We start from the raw sequence: 18568 nt of genomic DNA on the forward strand, positions 1-18568 counted from the left end.
AAGCTCCACTCCCAGGTTCACGCCATTCTCCTGCCTCCGCCTCCCGAGTAGCTGGGACTACAGGCGTCTGCCAACATGCCCAGCTAATTTGTTGTATTTTTAGTAGAGATGGGGTTTCACTGTGTTGGCCAGGATGGTCTCGATTTCCTGACCTCGTGATCCGCCCGTCTTGGCCTCGCAAAGTGCTAGGATTACAGGCGTGAGCCACCACGCCCGGCCCTTAAATTTTTTTTTTTGTAGAGACAGGGTCTTTGTTGCCCAGGCTGGTCGGGAACTCCTGGGCTCAAGCAGTCCTCCTGCCTCTACCTTCCAAAGGACTGGGATTACAGGGGTGAGTGACCACACCCAGCCACAGGTACTTTTTGGAAGGGAGGTAGGACATGGGGGTTGCAAGCACAGCTGTGAGTGAAAATCTGCACACCACACGCAACTGGTTCGCAATTCTCAGTCTCAGCCACCTCACCTGCAAAATGAGAACTGAAATTGTACCTATTTCAGGATTTGTAGTCAGGGAGACTACACAGTTTGAGATATGTAGAAAAAAGTTCTCATGGGCTGGGCTTGGTGGCTCATGCCTGGAATCTCAGCACTTTGGGAGGCCGAGGCGGGTGGATCACCTGAGGTCAAGAGTTCAAGACCAATCTGATCAACATGGTCCCATCTCTACTAAAAAATAGAAAAAATTAGCAGGGCATGGTGGCAGGTGCCTGTATTCCCAGCTACTAGGGAGGTTGAGGCAGGAGAATCGCTTGAACCCAGGAGGTGGAGTTTGCAGTAAGCTGAGATCTCGCCATTGCACTCCAGCCTGGGCAACAGAGTAAGGCTCTGTCCCCCCACCAAAAAAATAGAAAAATTAGCTGGGCGTGGTGGCAGGCGCCTGTAATCCCTGCTACTTAGAGGCTGATGAAGGACAATCGCTTGAACCCAGGAGGCGGAGGTTGCAGTGAGCCAAGATTGTGCCACTGCACTCCAGCCTGGGTGATAAGAGCGAAACTCCATCTTAAAAAAAAAAAAAAAAAAGTTCTCATGATGCCTGGCACATAGTAGATGCTCAATAAATGTCAGCGAATGTGGAGGAACTTAAATTGAGGACCTATGTTTATCCTCTCATTTGATACCCCGCGTTTCAGCCCTGGAGTTGATTTGGAGGGCAGATGCTCGCTACACTCTGTACTAATCCTCCACCTTGGCCTGGCATCCGTGCTCACTGCTAAGTCTCCATCAAAGTCATAAACCCACAGGCACAGAGCTCGGTGTAGGACTCTGCTTCCAGGTGCCATCCGTCTCAGGGTTTTCTTTTGAGTTGGTTTGCTGAGCAGCTGTGTATGCACCAAAGTGTGTCCTTAAGGACAGCATGGGCCGGGCATGGTGGTTCACACTTGTAATCACAGCATTTTGGGAGGTCGAGGCAGGTGGATCACAAGGTCAGGAGATCGAGACCATCCTGGCTAACACGATGAAACCCCGTCTCTACTAAAAATACAAAAATTAGCTGGGGCTTGGTGGCACACACCTGTAGTCCCAGCTACTCGGGAGGCTGAGGCAGGAGAATCGCTTGTATCCAGGAGGTGGAGGTTGCAGTGAGCCAAGATCTCACCACTGCACTCTAGTCTGGGTGACAGAGCGAGACTCCGCCTCAACAAGAAAAACCTCCTGGGCTCAAGTGATCCTACCACCTCAACCTCTCAAAGTGCTGAGATTGCAGGCATGAGCCACCACACCCAGTCTGCATTTTTTAATAATAAGCACCCCAGCTGAGTCTGAAAATTAGGTAGGGTTGGGAAATACTTGCTCACTGGAGTTTGCAGTTACACCCGCCATCTCACACTGCTGTACCAGCAGCTGAAAGGGAAAGCCAGTGTGCCGTAGCTACTCTGCAATAGATCTAGATCTGTCTTACCCATTGTTCTCGTAGATGCTCTCAGACTTTCAAAACCCCTTGTTTTCCAGAATACCTTCTGAGGCATCCTAGTTCTTTTGTTGTTGTTGTATTTTGTTTGTTGAGACAGAGTGTCGCTCTGTCGCCCAGGCTGGAGTGCAGTGGTGTGATCTTGGCTCACTGCAGCTTGTGCCACCGGGTTCCAGCGATTCTCCTGTTTCAGCCTCTCAAGTAGCTGGGATTACAGGCTCATGCCACCATACCTGGCTAATTTTTGTAGTTTTAGTAGATATGGGGTTTCATCATGTTGTCCAAGCTGGTCTTGAACTCCTGAGTTCAGGCGAACTGCGGGCCTTGGCCTCCCAAAGTGCTGGGATTACGGGTGTGAGCCACCATGTCCGGCCGAGGTATCTTAGTTCTGTGAAGTGCTTCCTAATAAAAAGCGTTCCATAGTGAAATACTTTGGGAGCCTCTGTCTTAGAAATTCACATGATGCAGTGAGGAAACACATTTTATGTTGTCTCACCCTGCTTCTTGGATTTCAGACCCCCTTTGTCATGCAATGTCTATTTACATGAGTTCTACAGAATGTTTGGCGTTTTTGTTGTTGTTTGTTTTGAGACAGGGTGTCACTGTGTTGCCCAGGCTGGTCTTGAACTCTTGGATTCATGGGATTCTCTCACCTCAGCCTCCTGAGTAGCTGAGACTACAGGTGTGCACCACCACACCTGGCTTATGCAGGCAGTGTTCTGCAGAAACGCTGGTTACACTTTTTTTCTTTTTCCTTTTTCTGGAGAATGGGGTCACACTATATTAGCCCAGGCTGGTCTCAAACTCCTGAGCTCAAGCTGTCCCTCTGCCTCTGCCTCCCAAAGAGCTGGGATTACAGGTGTGAACCACCATGCCCAGCCAGAAACAATGGCTTATTACCCATTAGGTTTGGAAGAATCTGGACTTGCAAAATATCAGCTTGTCTCCTCTGTGCCTGGTTATGAACACATCCTGTGTGCCGCATGTGGGAGTTAGGTTAGGACTGGTGCAGTAGCAAGGCTGCCATTCTGGAGAATTACCTGACACAAAACAAGCCACGGAGAATTCATCTGGTTGGGTGGCATCACTGGACCAGACCAGTAACAGTCTTTTAGTCTTTTACTCTTTTTTAAACATATTTATTTATTTATTTATTGAGACAGAGTCTTGCTCTGTTGCCCAGGCTGGAGAGCAGTGGTATGATCTCGGCTCACTGCAACCTCTGCCTCCTGGGTACAAGTGATTCTCCTGCCTCAGCCTCCCAAGCAGCTGAGATTACAGGCACCTGCGACCATGCCCAGCTAATTATTGTATTGTTAGTAGAGACAGTGTTTCACTATGTTGGCCAGGCTGGTCTCAAACTCTTGACCTCGGGTGATCCTCCCCGCTCAGCCTCTCGAAGTGTTGGTATTACAGGCATGAGCCACCACACCTGGCAGTCTTTTACTCTTTCAGTTCGCTGACCTAAAGAACAGCATTTTGCCAGGCACAGTGGCTCACGCCTGTAATCCCCGCACTTTGGGAGGCCGAGGCGGGCGGATCACGAGGTCAGGAGATTGAGACCATCCTGGATAACACGATGAAACCCCATCTCTACTAAAAATACAAAAAATTAGCCGGGCATGGTGGTGGGCGCCTGTAGTCCCAGCTACTCGGGAGGCTGAGGCAGGAGAATGGCATGAATCCAGGAGGCGGAGCTTTAATGAACTGAGATCGGGCCACTGCACTCCAGCCTGGGCAACAAAGCGAGACTCCGTCTCAAGGAAAAAAAAAAAAAACAACATTTGGCCCCTGCAAACCTTTGGACCAAGTGTTTACCTCTGGGGAGGGACCAAGTTCTTATTCCTCTGGCTGTCACCCCACAGTGGTCTCTTCCCTGTCCTTGAAGGGTGGCAGCTTGAGACAATCAAAAGAAAGAAGGTCTTCCAGTTGTAGCACAATTAGGAGACAAAGGTGTGAAAACAACAAGCCAGCACACTCTAGGCAGATCCCGCCTGAGCTTCACTGGCCCCCGGTGGGACCTTCTCTCTCACAGTCCTCTCCACAGGCATTGGCCGAGGGCACTAGAGCCCCAGGTATTCAGCCAGGAACACGGCCAGAATGCGGCTCAAGTTGTGTACCGTGGGCGGGTGGAGATTGGCCTCTGTGTCCGCAGGGGTGTGCCAGACAGCAGGGAAGGGCGTGGAGATGAGATGGAGCACGGGGACCCCTGAAATGACAGAGGAGACTTTGTCAGGTCCGCTGCAGCCCACCACGACCCAGGAGCCCAAGCCCAACCTCTAGGTAACCTTGCCTTGCCCCCACACACTGGTGAAAGATACTATGTTCGGGCACTTTTTTTTTTTTTTTGAGACGGAGTCTCTCTCTGTCGCCCAGGCTGGAGTGCAGTGGCGCGATCTTGGATCACTGCAGCCTCTGCCTCCTGGGTTCCAGCGATTCTACTGTCTCAGCCTCCCAGGTAGCTGGGATTACAGGCAGGTACCACAACACCTGTCTAGTTTTTGTATTTTTAGTAGAGATGGGGTTTCATCATGTTGGCCAGGCTGGTCTCAAACTCCTGACCTCAGGTGATCTGCCCACCTCAGCCTCCCAAAGTGCTAGGATTACAGGCGTAAGCAACCACGCCCAGCCCTGGCACCTTTTTTTTTTTTTTTTTGAAATATTGTCTCCCTCTGTTGTCCAGGCTAGAGTGCAGCGACTCAATCAAGGCTCACTGCAGCCTTGACTTCCCAGGCTCAGGTGATCCTCCCACTTCAGCCTCTTGAGTAGCTGAGACTATAGGTGCGAACCACCATGCCCTGCTAACTTTTTGTATTTTTAGTAAAGACAAGATTTATGCAATGTTACCCAGGCTGGTTTCAAACTCCTGGGCTCGAGGATTCCTGCCCCCCCACACCCCTTCTAACTCAGCCTCCCAAAGTGCTGGGATTACAGGTGTGAACCACCGTGCCCAGCTGCAAACATTTCTGGAATGCTTGCTATGTGCTGGGTGCTGGTCCAAGTAAGGTCTTTACCAGTGTTAGCACGTTCAATCTCCTCAACAATACTCTAAGATAGGGAGTATTATCCCCATTTTACAGATGAGTAAATCAAAGCACAAAGAAGTTAGGCCACTTAGCACCATTCCCCAGCTCTGGGAAGGGGCCACGGCCAGTTCCAATTTGTGGCTCCCTTAGACACCCACCCTCCATCCCTCCCTGCAGCAGGTACCTCTGCGGAGGAAGGGGATGTGGTCGTCTTCCACAGAGCCAAAGGGCTCCCCGGGTTGGAAGTACATCAGTTCCTGGGGATGAGACTGCAGCAGGTTCAAACGGTGCAGACGCTTCTCTGGAGGTGGGGGCGATTAGAGAGGAAGGGTTAGTCCTTAGTAGTCAAAGGTCCCCAGTCTACAAATCAGAGGAGGGCAGAGCACCCAGAGACAAAGCCCTGGTCATCCCAACAAGGATGAATGCCAGTTACTCCTTCCTGTGGGCTCACGATGTTCCTGGTCTCATTCAATCCCTCCAAGTCTAAGACATAGACATTCTTTTTTATGAGACAAGATCTTGTGGCCCAGTGTGGTGGCTCACACCTGTAATCCCAGCACTTAGGGAGGCCGAGGCAGGTGGATCACCTGAGGTTAGGAGTTCGAAACCAGCTTGGCCAACATAGTGAAACCCTGTCTCTACTAAAAATACAAAAATTAGCTAGGTGTGGTGGTGGGCGCTTGTAGTCCCAGCTACTTGGGAAGCTGAGGCACAAGAGTTGCTTGAACCTGGGAGGTGGAGGTTGCAGTGAGCTGAGATTGCACCACTGCACTCCAGCCTGGGTGACAGAGTAAGATTCTGTCTCAAAAAAAAAAATAAACAGAAAAGAAAAAAGGCCGGGTACGGTGGCTCACACCTGTAATCCCAGCACTTTGGAAGGTTGAGGCGGGCGGATCACAAGGTCAGGAGTTTGAGACCAGCCTGGCCAATATGGTGAAACCCTGTCTCTACTAAAAATACAAAAATTAAATTAGCCAGGCGTGGTGGCGGATGCCTGTAGTCCCAGCTACTCGGGAGGCTGAGGCAGGAGAATTGCTTGAACCTAGGAGGCGGAGGTTGTAGTGAGCCAAGATTGGGACACTGCACTCCAGCCTGGGAGACAAAGCGAGACTCTGTCTCAAAAAAAAAAAAAAAAAGATCTGTTCTCTCATACACACTGGAATGCAGTGGGGCGACGACAGCTTTGCAGCCTTAATCTTGCTGGCCTAAGTGATCCTCCAGTCTCAGCCTCTCAAATAGCTGGGACTTCAGGTGCATGCCCCCCATGCGTGGGTGATTGTGTGTGTGTGTGTGTAGAAATGGGATCTTCCTGTGTTGCCCGGGCTGGCCTCAAACTTCTAGGTTCATGTGATCTTCCTGCCTTGGCCTCTCAAATTGCTGGGACTACAGGCATGAGCCACTACTTCTGGGCCCCCCCGCCTTTTGTTTTTGAGACAGTCTCGCTGTGTCGCCAGGCTAGAGCGCAGTGGCGCAATCTCGGCTCACTGCAACCTCCACCTCCCAGGTTCAAGCAATTCTCCCGCCTCAGACTCCCGAGTAGCTGGGAGTATAGGCACCCGCCACCATGCCCAGCTAATTTTTGAATTTTTAGTAGAGATGGGGTGTCACCATATTGGCCAGGTTGGTCTCAAACTCCCAACCTTGTGATTCACCCACCTCAGCCTTCCAAAGCGCTGGGATTACATGCGTGAGCCACCAGGCCCAGCCCCCACTGGCCATTTTACAGGTAGGAAACTGAGGCTCAGAGAAATGAAGCCACTTGTCTAAGTTCACCCAGCTGGTAAGATTGGAAACCACGGCTGTCTCACCTTACAGCCTGTCTGTTAATCACTATCACTAATCTCTAGTTCCTTAGAAAGACTAGGGAGGTAGAGAAAAGGCTGGATGAGCCTTTATTTTATTTTATTTTATTTTATTTTATTTTATTTTATTTTATTTTATTTTATTTTTTGAGATAGAGTCTCGCTCTGTCACCCAGGCTGAAGTGCAGTGGCACAATTTCAGCTCACTGCAACCTATGCCTCCTGGGTACAAGCGATTCTTCTGCCTCAGCCTCCGGAGTAGCTGGGACTATAGGCACGCACTACCTCACCTGGCTACTTTTTGTATTTATAGTAGATACGGTTTTACCATATTGGCCAGGCTGGTCTCGAACTCCTGACCTTGTGATCCACCTGCCTCAGACTCCCAAAGTGTTGGGATTACAGGCGTGAGCCATTGCACCTGGCCGAGTCTTTATTTTTAAAGACAATTTTTAGGCCGGGTACAGTAGCTCATGCCTGTAATCCCAGCTCTCAAGGAGGCAGAGGTGGGAGGATCACTTGAGCCCAGGAGTTCGAGACCTGCCTGGGCAATATAGTGAGACCCTGTTCTCCACAAAAAGGAAGAAAAACAATTTTTAACTTTTTTTAATTTTAATTTTTATTTATTTCTTTTTTTTTAATACAGTCTCATTCTGTCACCCAGGCTGGAGTGCAGTGGTGCAATCACAGCTTATTGCAGCCTTGACCTCCCAGACTCAAGTGATCCTGCCTCTTCAGCCTCCCAAGTCACTGGGACTACAGGCAGGTGCCACCACGCCTCGCTAATTTTTTTTTTTTTTTTTTTAAATAGAGTCTCACTCTGTTGCCCAGGATAGAGTGCAGTGGCGCAATCTTGGCTCACTGCAACCTCTGCCTCCCAGGTTCAAGCAATTCTCCTGCCTCAGCCTCCTGAATAGCCAGGATTACAAGCACATACCACCACGCCCGGCTAACTTTTCGTATTTTTAGTAGAGAAGGGGTTTTGCCCCGTTGGCCAGGCTGGTCTCAAACTCCTAACCTCAGGTGATCCATCCGCTTCGGCCTCCCAAAGTGCTGGGATTACAGGTGTGAGCCACTGTGACTGACCTAATTTTTGTTTTTATTTTATGGAGAAAGGGTTTCGCCATGTTGCCCAGGCTAGTCTGGAACTCCTGAGCTCAAGTGATCCACCTGCCTCAGCCTCTCAAAGTGCTGGGATTACAGGTGTGAGCCACCAAACCAGCTTTTTTTTTTTTTTTTTTTTTTTTTTGAGACAGGATCTCAGGCTGGAGTGCAGTGGTGCAAATCTTGGCTCACTACAGCCTTGACCTCCCAGGAGCCTTGACCTCCCAGGCTCAAAAGATACTCCCCAGTAGCTGGGATGACAGGTACATGCCACTGCACCCAGCTGTTGCCCAGGCTGGAGTGCAGTGGCGCAATCTCGGCTCACTGCAAGCTCCGCCTCCTGGGTTCACACCATTCTCCTGCCTCAGCCTCCCGAGTAGCTGGGACTACAGGTGCCCGCCACCTCGCCTGGCTATTTTTTTGTACTTTTAGTAGAGTCGGGGTTTCACTGTGTTAGCTAGGATGGTCTCGATCTCCTGACCTCGTGATCTGCCCACCTTGGCCTCCCAAAGTGCTGGGATTACAGCTGTGAGCCACCATGCCCGGCGCTAATTTCTTTTTTTAAGAGAACCTCAAACTTCTAGGTTCATGTGATCTTCCTGCCTTGGTGTGATCTTCCTGCCTGCGGTGGCTCACGCCTGTAATCCCAGCACTTTGGGAGACTGTGGTGGGCGGATCTCAAGATCAGGAGTTCGAGACCAGCTTGGCCAACATAGTGAAACCCTGTCTCTGCTAAAATAAAAAATTAGCTGGCCATGGTGGCATGCGCCTATAGTCCCAGCTACTCGGGAGGATAAGGCAGGAGAATGGCTTGAACCTGGGAGGTGGAGGTTGCAGTGAGCCAAGATCGTGCCACTGCACTCCAGCCTGGGTGACATAGTGGGGCCCCATCAAAAAAAAAAAAAAAAAAAAAAGATGGGGTCTTCCTATGTGGCCCAGACTGGTAGATGAGCCTTTAGAGGGTAGGTGCCTGTCCTACCCCAGCCCACCGCCCTGTACCCCATACCCCAGGTGGGCTGGGGCCCACCTCCACATTCACCCTTACCAATGCTTCTCAGCCGATGGAACCAGCGGACCGTGCGAGGGAAGTGGCTGTAGAAGGTGGGATTGGGGGCTCCCAGGAGATCAAGAAGCATAAAGAGCTCCTAAGGAGAAAGGCCAGGACTGAGGGGCCCGCGCAGGATGATGCCAGCCCCGCTTCACCTTCTCCCTCCCTCGCCAGAAGCCAGGGGACCCTGGTCTTACAATAGCCTGGATCCTGGTAGGGCCAGGGCTATGAGGTATAGACTCCATGAGCTGGGCCAGGTGCCGGGAACCGTAAAGGGAGTCCTTGGGTCCCCACTCCTTCAGCGCCTCTTCACCATCCAGGAAGAGCAGTTGCAGAGTCACCGGAGCTGCCTGTGGGAGCAGCGGGGGGTGGTCAGAGACAGCTCAAGACTAGCCCTCAGCCTCAACAGACCCACAATTCTTGCCCACTTGCATGGCTTAACAGAACAAATGAGATGTCCTCACTCATTGAACGTGGTAGCCAAGAGCACAGATTCTGAGTCCAATTGTCTGGGATCAAATCCGTACTTGGCTGCTTCATAACAAAGCAGGCATGGGGAAGTTACTAACTTCTAGAAGCATCAGTTTCTTCATCTATAAATGGGGTTAATAAGAGTTTTGTTTTGTTTTTTGTTTTTTTTTGAGACGGAGTCTCGCTCTATTGCCCGGGCTGGAGTGCAGTGGCCGGATCTCAGCTCACTGCAAGCTCCGCCTCCCGGGTTTACGCCATTCTCCTGCCTCAGCCTCCTAAGTGACTGGGACTACAGGCGCCCGCTATCATGCCCGGCCAGTTTTTGTATTTTCAGTAGAGACAAGGTTTCATCGTGTTGGCCAGGCTGGTCTCGAACTCCTGACCTCAAATGATCCACCTGCCTCAGCCTCCCAAAGTGCTGGGATCACAGACGTCAGCCACCACGCCCAGCAATAACAGTTCTTTTCAAAGGGTAAGGTTTGAATCCAGGTCTTAGAACAGTGCCTGGCATGTAACTAAATAAGGGTTATCTGTGATTATTATTCCTCAAGCTCAGTTTGGAGAAAGAGATAGAGCCACAAATGAGTGATTATACAAACAGTGAAATGCAGTTGAGACAAATGCTTCTAAGAACTACAGAGTCCTGAGAGGGCATAGGAAGGAGGCTGGGGGATGACCTGGCCTGGAGAGGGTGTTGGGTCTTTTGGGAAGGGATGTTTGCCATGAGAGTGGGTAGGAACTGGCCTGGCAAAATGGAGCAGGAGGAAGAGCATTCCCAGCCAAGGGAGCAACACAGGGCAAGGCTGTGGCCAGGGAAGGGGTCCCAGAGGTTTGAGAGGAGTCCGGAGGGTTTAGAAAGGGCCAGGGAGTGTGGGCTTTGTTACAGGGACACTGGGGAGGCACAGAGGGGGGTTGAGCAGGGCAAGACCATGATGAGATCTGTGTTTTCCTTTTCTGTTTGTTTTGAGACAGAATCTCGCTCTGTCGTCCAGACTGGAGTGCAGTGGTGTGATCTCGGCTCACTGCAACCTCCGCCTCCCGGGTTCAAGTGATCCACCTGTCTCAACCTCCCAAGTAGCTAGGATTACAGGTGTGCACCACCATGCCCAGCTAATTTTTGTATTTTTAGTAGAGATGAGGTTTCCCTGTTGGCCAAGCTGGGCTCGAACTTCTGACCTCAAATGATCTGCCTACCTTGGCCTCCCAAAATGCTGGGATTACAGGCGTGAGCTACCATGCCCGGCCGGGAAGGCCTCTTTAAAGGGGTGACATTGGAGTGGACACCTGAGTGAAGACTGGGAGTCAGCCAGGAAGATATCTATGAAAAGCATACTTTTTTTTTTTTTTTTTTTTTTAAGAGACAAGGTCTCTTGTCACCCAGGCGAGAATACAGTGGCATGATCATGGCTCATTGCAGCCTCAAACTCCTAGATGCAAGCCATCCTCCCCTCTCAGCCTCCCAAGTAGCATGCCACTACACCCAGATAATTTTTTTTTTGAGATGGAGTCTCGCTATGTCACCCAGGCTGGAGTGCAGTGGTGCAACTTCAGCTCACTGCAACCTCTGCCTCCCGGGTTCAAGAGATTCTCTGCTTCAGTCTCCCAAGTAGGTGGGGTTACAGGTATGTACCACCAAGTGTGGCTAATTTTTGTATTTTTGGTAGAGACGGGGTTTCATCATGTTGGCCAGGCTGGTCTTGAACTCCTGACCTCGTGATCCACCCACCTTAGCCTCCCAAAGTGGTGGGATTGCCAGCGTGAGCCACCGAGCCTGGCCAGAAAAGCCCATTTTATCCAAAGCAAACAGCAAGTGCAAATGCTCTGAGGCGGGAGTGAGCCCTGCGGGTTTGAGGAACTCAGAGGAGGTAGGGGTGGCTACAGAAGAGTGAGCAAGAGTGAGGGGTGGGAGATGAGGCTGGAGCGGTAACAGGGCACAGCCCATGGGCCAATATAAGGACTCTGGATTATGCTTGCAATGAGGTGGGAGCCCTGGGAGGGTTTGGGGGAGAGGAAAGAGAATTTGACATCTAGGAGGTAAAAAGATCCCTGTGATGGCCAGGCGCAGTGGCTCACACCTGTAATCCCCACACTTTGGGAGGCCGAGGCGGGCAGATCACCTGAGGTTGGGAGTTCGAGACCAGCCTGACCAACATGGAGATAGCACGTCTCCACTAAAATTATAAAATTAGCTGTGCGTGGTGGCACATGCCTGTAATCCCAGCTACTAGGGAGGCTGAGGCAGGAGAATCGCTTGAACCCGAGAGGCAGAGGTTGCGGTAAGCCAAGATCCCACCATGTGCACTCCAGCCTGGGGAACAAGAGTGAAACTCTGTCTCAAAAAAGAAAAAAAGATCCGTGACTGTGTGCGGAGTAGAGTGGGAAGATGAGAGGGATGACAAATGTCCAGGAAAGGTAAGGTGGGGGCTTGGGAAAAGGTGGAAGTAGCCCACTACCCTCCCCAGCTCCTGCTCCTCACCTGTTCTTTGGCCCTGCTCAGCTCCAGGTCAAGTGCCTGGGCCAGCTCCAGCAGCAGGGCACAGGGCACAGCTGAGTCCGTGGCCCCTACAAACGGGGTCGATCCGGGTGGGAAGAGCTTCGAGTCATAATGGCAGGCAAGGGTGAGGTGACGGGCAGCCCCCGGGTCCAGCGTGGCCACCACATTGCCAAAGTCCACTGGCCCCAGGGGCGTCGAGGCTGTGAAGGGATCCAGCTCCACGTGCCAACCTGCTGTCAGGGACCGCAGCGTGGCCTCCAGGAACTAGCGGCAAGAGAGAGGTGGGAGGGTGGACGGGGACTGGGGAGGAGGTGGGGAGAAGGGCCACATGACCTGAGCCATGTAGAGCAGATGGGTTGACTCTAAAGTCCCACTCTGATTTAATGGATTTCTTTCTTTTTCTTCTTTTTCTTTTTTTTTTCTTTTTTTTTTTTTTGAGACGGAGTCTCGCTCTGTCGCCTAGGCTGGAGTGCAGTGGTGTGATCTCGGCTCACTGCAAGCTCCGCCTCCCGGGTTCACGCCATTCTCCTGCCTAGGCCTCCTGAGTAGCTGGAACTACAGGCGCCCGCCACCACGCCCGGCTAATTTTTTGTATTTTTAGTAGAGACGGGGTTTCACCATGTTAGCCAGGATGGTCTGGATCTTCTGACCTCGTGATCCGCCTGCTTGGGCCTCCCAAAGTGCTGGGATTACAGGCATGAGCCACCGTGCCTGGCCTCTTTTTTCTTTTTCTTTTTCAGATGGAGTCTTGCTCTGTCACCCAGGCTGGAGTGCAGTGGCTCGATCTCAGCTCACTGCAACCTCCGCCTCCTGGCTTCAAGTGATTCTCCTGACTCAGCCTCCCGAGTAGCTGGGGTTACAGGCGCCCCCTCCGATAACACCTGGCTATTTTTTGTATTTTTAGAAGAGATGGGGTTTCACAATGTTGGCCAGCCTGATATCAAATTCCTGACTTCAAGTGATCTGCCTGCCTCAGCCTCCCAAAGTGCTGGGACTATAGGTGTGAGTCACTGTGCCCAGTCCCCTACTCTGATGAAAATCCTTCCCTTGACAGTCCTGCTGAATACCTACTGGGTGCCAGATGTTGGGGTGACCCCACCTCTTTTTTTTTTTTTGAGACGGAGTCTCGCTCTGTCGCCGGGGCTGGAGTGCAGTGGCCGGATCTCAGCTCACTGCAAGCTCCGCCTCCCGGGTTTACGCCATTCTCCTGCCTCAGCCTCCAGAGTAGCTGGGACTACAGGCGCCTGCCACCTCGCCGGGCTAGTTTTTTGTATTTTTTTTTAGTAGAGACGGGGTTTCACCGTGTTAGCCAGGATGGTCTCGATCTCCTGACCTCGTGATCCGCCCGTCTCGGCCTCCCAGAGTGCTGGGATTACAGGCTTGAGCCATTGCGCCCGGCCGACCCCACCTTTTGAAGCCAACAAGACTCACCACAGCTTACCCTTCAATAGCTCTCGCTGTGTGCTAAGCTCTCTTCTAGGAACCATACAGGGGAGGGACTGCCGATACATGATCCCATTTTGCAGATGAGGAAATGGGCTCAGAGAGGTTAAGAAACTAGTTCAGGCTGGGTGCGGTGCCTCACACCTGTAATCCCAGAACTTTGGGAGGCTGAGGCATGTGGATCTTGAGGTCAGGCGTTCAACACTAGCCTGGCCAACATAGTGAAACCCCATCTCTACTAAAAATACAAAAAAATTAGCCGGACGTGGTGGCGGGCACCTGTAATCCCAGCTACTCAGGAGGCTGAGGCAGGAGAATTGCTTGAACCTGGTAAGTGGAGGTTGCCGTGAGCCGAGATCGCACCACTGCACTCCAACCCAGGCGACAGTGTGAGACTCCGTCTCAAAAAAAAAAAAAAAGACAAGAAAAAAAGAAACAAGTCCAAGGTCACAATCTAAGTGGATGAGGTCACACTGGGACTCAGGCAGTATTTAAATGACCCTTTTTTTTTTTTTCAGATGGAGTGTTGCTCTGTCACCCATGCTGGGGTGCAGTGGAGCAATCTCAGCTCACTGAAGCCTCTGCCTCCCGGGTTCAAGTGATTCTTGTGCCACAGCCTCCCAAGTAGCTATGACTACAGTTACCCACCACCACGCCTGGCTAATTTTGTATTTTTAGTAGAGATGAGGTTTCACCATGTTGGCCAGGCTGGTCTCAAATTCCTGACCTTAAGTGATCTGCCTGTCTTGGCCTCCCAAAGTGCTAGGATTACAGGTGTGAGCCACTGTGCCTGGCCTTTAGATGACTATTGATGCTTTCTGGGAGACAATAGATACATTACAGCACCAGCTTGGAGCCAACCTGCTTGGGTTCAACTCTAGGTCTATGATTTTCTAAACATTGGGTCTCACTATGTTGACTAGGCTAGTCTCGAAGTTCTCAGGTGATTCTCCCACCTTGGCTTCCCAAAGTGCTGGGATTACAGGCATAAGCCAGTGCACCAGGCTAAGGTCTACTATTTATTATCTGTAGGATTTGCACAATGTGTATAACCTCTCTGAGCCTCAGTTTCCCCATCTGCATAATGAAGATCATATTGGTACCCACCTTAAAGGGCTGTCTGTTGCCTATGCCTAGCACACAGTAAGCTTTTGGTGGGGGCATTAAGGGGGGCAGTACAGCCTGGTGGTTTGTTTTCAGCATGGGACTCGAGAGTCCGATTAACTCCAGTCAGCGCCCCAGTTCCTTCTCTTAGCTCCTTTGGGATCTTGAACAGGATGCTTATTTCCCATTCCCTGGAGGGCTAGGGGGTCAGGGACTGGAGGTGGGTCCCTTTACCTTTCTGACTTGGAGATTTCCCGGGCTGCCTGGGGTTCGCACAACCAGCAGGGGGCGCAGATAAGTGCCCCAGAGACGCTGTGGGTCCAGTTGTCCCACCACCCTCCGCAGCCGGGCTTCGGGAAGGCTTCCGATCAACGGGACCTTGGGAAGGAGGTGGGAGAGGGAAGGGAAGAATGAGAGCAACCCCCCATTTCAACCCTACCCCGGGTGCCCTCACCCACAAGGAGCCCCGGGTCCTCTTTCTAATTTGCGGCCTCCAGCATCGGAGACTTCTAGGATAAATCCAAGGCTCAGGAAGAGTCCTTCCAAGACCATCTGGTCCAGCCTACCTCAAACTTGATGGGGAAATCGAGGCCCAGTGAGAGAGAGGGGAGATGGAGGAAGGGACTCTTCCAAATAGTTGACTAAAGGCGTAGAACCCTGATCCCCCACGTCTTACTATTTCAGACCTTTCCTCTTAAAAAGAAGCTACTGTTGCAAAACTAGCCCGAAGCCTTATTCCTTTGGTAAGGGTCATGCTCTCAGATGACGAAGACGGTGGCATCTGCGGTTAGGGCCGTACGCTAAAGCCAAGTCAACCCTGAGTAACAGCGGGGAGGGAATGAGGGTCCCCGAGGTGCCCGGGTCCCCGCCCAGCCTCACCCGCAGCTCCCGGCCCTGCGGCAGCTCCTCAGTCCTGCGGTGCCAGCCGCTCCAAATGGTGTAGAACGCCGAGCCCACGGCCAGCGCCAGCAACAGGGGCAAGAGCCGGACCCGCGGTAGCAAGCGGCGCTTCGGGGGCAAGAGTGGCTCCATAACGCCACGTTCCCCTAGCCGCAGGCGGGGCCGCCCGCGGCCCCCGGAACGCATGGCAGCTTTGCCCTGAAACCTGTACCAGAGCACGATTGAGTTTAGGCCCAGCCAAGTTCCACCCCATGGAATCGGTGGGCCAATAAGCAACAGCAGCGGCTGCACCTGCCCACCCCACAGCGAGCAGCGAAACCAATAAGAGCTACGGTCCTGAGGACACGCCTCCCGGCTTCCCTTGGGTATTGGGGTTGGTTCTTCTGAGAATGGCACGACCCAAAAGGGAGAGCAAAAGAGATGGGCTCCGCCTTAGCGGAGGAGGGAAAGCCAATGAGCAGCGTTTGGTCGTGGAAAATATTCAATCTCTCGGGCGCAGGTCCATGCCCCTCCTGGATGTAGGCAAGGGATTGGTGGCGCAGGGTCGGAAAGATCAGTAGATACGTCAATAACCCGTCCCAGAGGGAAGAGGGGCGGTGCCCGTCTCCGAAGCGAGGAGCGGATTGGCTTCAACGGAGGCCGCGCCCCCGAAGTCACGGCCGGCGGGCATTTGGAAATAGTTTGTCTTTTCCCTCATTCAACCAGTACCATTCTTCAACAAAACGGTTTGAATCAGACCGCCTTTCCTTTTGTCTTCACTGTCATAAACATCTGCCCCGTGTAGTTCTGACTGGCCTCGAACCCCTATCCGAGGCTTTTATTCTTTCATTGTGCACCGTTGGTGGGCAATTCTATGGCAACAGGCCACGCCTCCACTTGCTGGTTGGCTTTGCGCAGGCGCCAACGGAAGTGGGTCGCAGGAAAAGGAAGTCCCGCCTCTCTTTCCTCAGGCAGCAGCAACGCGGAGGAAACGGGAGGAAACGGGAGTGAACGGAGAGCTTAGTGACCATCATGTGAGGCCGGGCTAGGCTTAGGCGGCGGGAATGAGGTTGAGGGTGGAAATTTGACCGATTGAGGGTGGGAAGGGTTGAGCAGAGAGGGGGGTGGGGGGCAGGGGCAGATGTTTTAGGGATGGAGCGTCCTGCTTTTCTCCTGATGAGAACGGGCGTGGGGCCTTTGACGCATCGTGACTTCGGGAGAGGGGGCAGCTTTATCAGATAACGCGCTGGGCTGGGCGCGGGGACTCATGCCTGTGATCCCAGCACTTTAGTAGGCCAAGGCGGGAGCATTGCTAGAACACAGGAGTTTCGAGACTACTCTAGGCAACATAGCGAGACCCCCGTCTCTACATAAAAATTTTTTTTTTAATTATGAAAAACATGTTTTAAACGATAACGGAGGGAGGTCCTAGATAATTAGTCCTATTGAAGTGAATGTTAAGGGGCAGCGATTTTACGAATACTGGGGGAGGCCGGGCGCAGTGGCTCAGGTTTGTAAATCCCAGCACTTTGGGAGGCCGAGGCGGGCGGATCACCTGAGGTCAGGAGTTTGAGACCAGCCTGGCCATTGTGGTGAAACCCCGTCTCTACCAAAAATACAAAAATTAGCCGGGCATAGTGTCGGGCCCCTGTAATTCCAGCTACTCGGGAGGCTGAGGCCGAAGAATCTCTTGAACCCGGGAGACGGAGGTTGCAGTGGGCCGAGATTGCGCCACTGCACACTTCCAGCCTGAGCGAAGAGTAAGACTCCATCTCAAAACGAAACAAAATAAATCAAAACGAATACTGGGGAAGGGAAGTTAGGATTTTTGGAAATAATGATTTGAAATAAGGGACATCTCCTGATCATTTGAGCTGGATCCAGATGCGTTTTCGACCTAATTCACAACTTAAAGGGATAACTAGTCATTGGCATAATTTTGCTCATTTATTAGTGCAGCAAATATTACATTGAATGTTTATGTATCAGACACTGCTTAAGCCGCATAGGATACATCAGTAAATGAAACCTTTTGTTCCCAAGGAAAAAAAAATCTTTTTTTTTTTTTTTTTTTTTTTGAGACGTAGCCTTGCTCTGTTGCTCAGGCTGGAGTGCAATGGTGCAATCTCAGCTCACTGCAACCTCTGCCTCCCGAGTTGAAGCAATTCTCCTGCCTCAGCCTCCCAAGTTGCTAGGATTACAGGCACCCGCCACCACGCCCAGCTGACTTTTGTATTTTTAGTAGAGACCAGGTTTCACCATGTTGGCCAACCTGGTCTCAAACTCCCGACCTCAAATGATCCACCCGCCTCGACCTTCCAAAGTGCTGGCATTACAGGCGTGATCCACCGTGCCTGGCCGGGGTTTTACTTTCTACACTGAGATGATGGGGGGCATGGGAGGATTTTGTTTTGTTTTGTTTTGTTTGTTTGAGATGCACTCTCACTCTGTCACCCAGATTGGAGGGTAGTAGCATGATCTCTGTCTCCTGGGTTCAAGCGATCTTCCTGCCTCAGCCTCCCAAGTGGCTAGGATTACAAGCATGCTCCACCATGCCCAGCTAATTTTTGTTTTGTTTTGTTTTGTTTGAGATGGAGTCTCACTCTGTAGCCCAGGCTGGAGTGCAGTGGCATGATCTTGGCTCACTGCAACTTTTGCTGCTGGGGCTCCAGCAATTCTCCTGTGTCAGCCTCCTAAGTAGCTGGGACTAGAGGCATGCGCCACCACACCTGATTAATTTTTTTGTATTTTTAGTAGAGACAGGGTTTCACCATGTTGCCCTGGGTGGTCTGGAACTCCTGAGCTCAGGCGATCCACCCCCCTTGGCCTCCCAAAGTGCTGGGATTACAGGCGTGAGCCATCGCACGCAGCCTAATTTTTGTATTTTCTAATTTGTATTTATTTATTTTTTGAGACAGAGTCTCGCTCTGTCGCCCAGACTGGAGTGCAGTGGCATGATCTTGCTTCACTGCAATCTCCGACTCCTCGAGTTCAAGCGATTCTTCTGCCAGAACTTACCAAGTAGCTGAGATTACAGGCGTGCACCACCACGCCTGGCTAATTTTTTGTTGTTTTTTTTTTTTGTTTTGTTTGTATTTTTAGTAGAGATGGGTTTTCACCATGTTGGCCAGGCTGGTCTCGAACTCCTGATGTCAAGTGATCCACCCACCTTGTGAATCACCAGCTGGATGCCTAACAGACATTTTTTCTTTTCTTTTCTTTTCTTTTCTTTTCTTTTCTTTTCTCTTCTCTTCTCTTCTCTTCTCTTCTCTTCTCTTCTCTTCTCTT

General features: G+C 51.5%; 2 protein-coding genes across 2 annotated transcripts in view; one reads left to right on the forward strand and one right to left on the reverse strand.

The window, feature by feature from the left end:
• Positions 1-2179: 2179 nt before the first annotated feature.
• On the reverse strand, positions 2180-15543 carry QPCTL (glutaminyl-peptide cyclotransferase like). Its single transcript, XM_023182701.2, has 7 exons — positions 15281-15543; positions 14636-14779; positions 11837-12118; positions 9087-9239; positions 8887-8986; positions 5120-5236; positions 2180-4118 (listed from the first exon to the last, which is right to left on the reverse strand). Exons 1-7 carry the CDS (start codon positions 15485-15487, stop codon positions 3973-3975), a joined length of 1149 nt encoding a protein of 382 aa, XP_023038469.1. The 5' UTR covers positions 15488-15543; the 3' UTR covers positions 2180-3972.
• Positions 15544-15861: 318 nt separating this feature from the next.
• SNRPD2 (small nuclear ribonucleoprotein D2 polypeptide) overlaps positions 15862-18568 on the forward strand; it is a 5153-nt gene continuing 2446 nt past the window's right edge. The window contains exon 1 of the mRNA XM_023182639.2: positions 15862-16314. Coding sequence (XP_023038407.1) covers positions 16313-16314 — 2 coding nt within the window. The 5' untranslated portion in view covers positions 15862-16312. The remainder of the gene's footprint in view (positions 16315-18568) is intronic.

Source organism: Piliocolobus tephrosceles, chromosome 21 (assembly GCF_002776525.5).
Source record: "Piliocolobus tephrosceles isolate RC106 chromosome 21, ASM277652v3, whole genome shotgun sequence".
NCBI classification, from domain to species: domain Eukaryota; kingdom Metazoa; phylum Chordata; class Mammalia; order Primates; family Cercopithecidae; genus Piliocolobus; species Piliocolobus tephrosceles.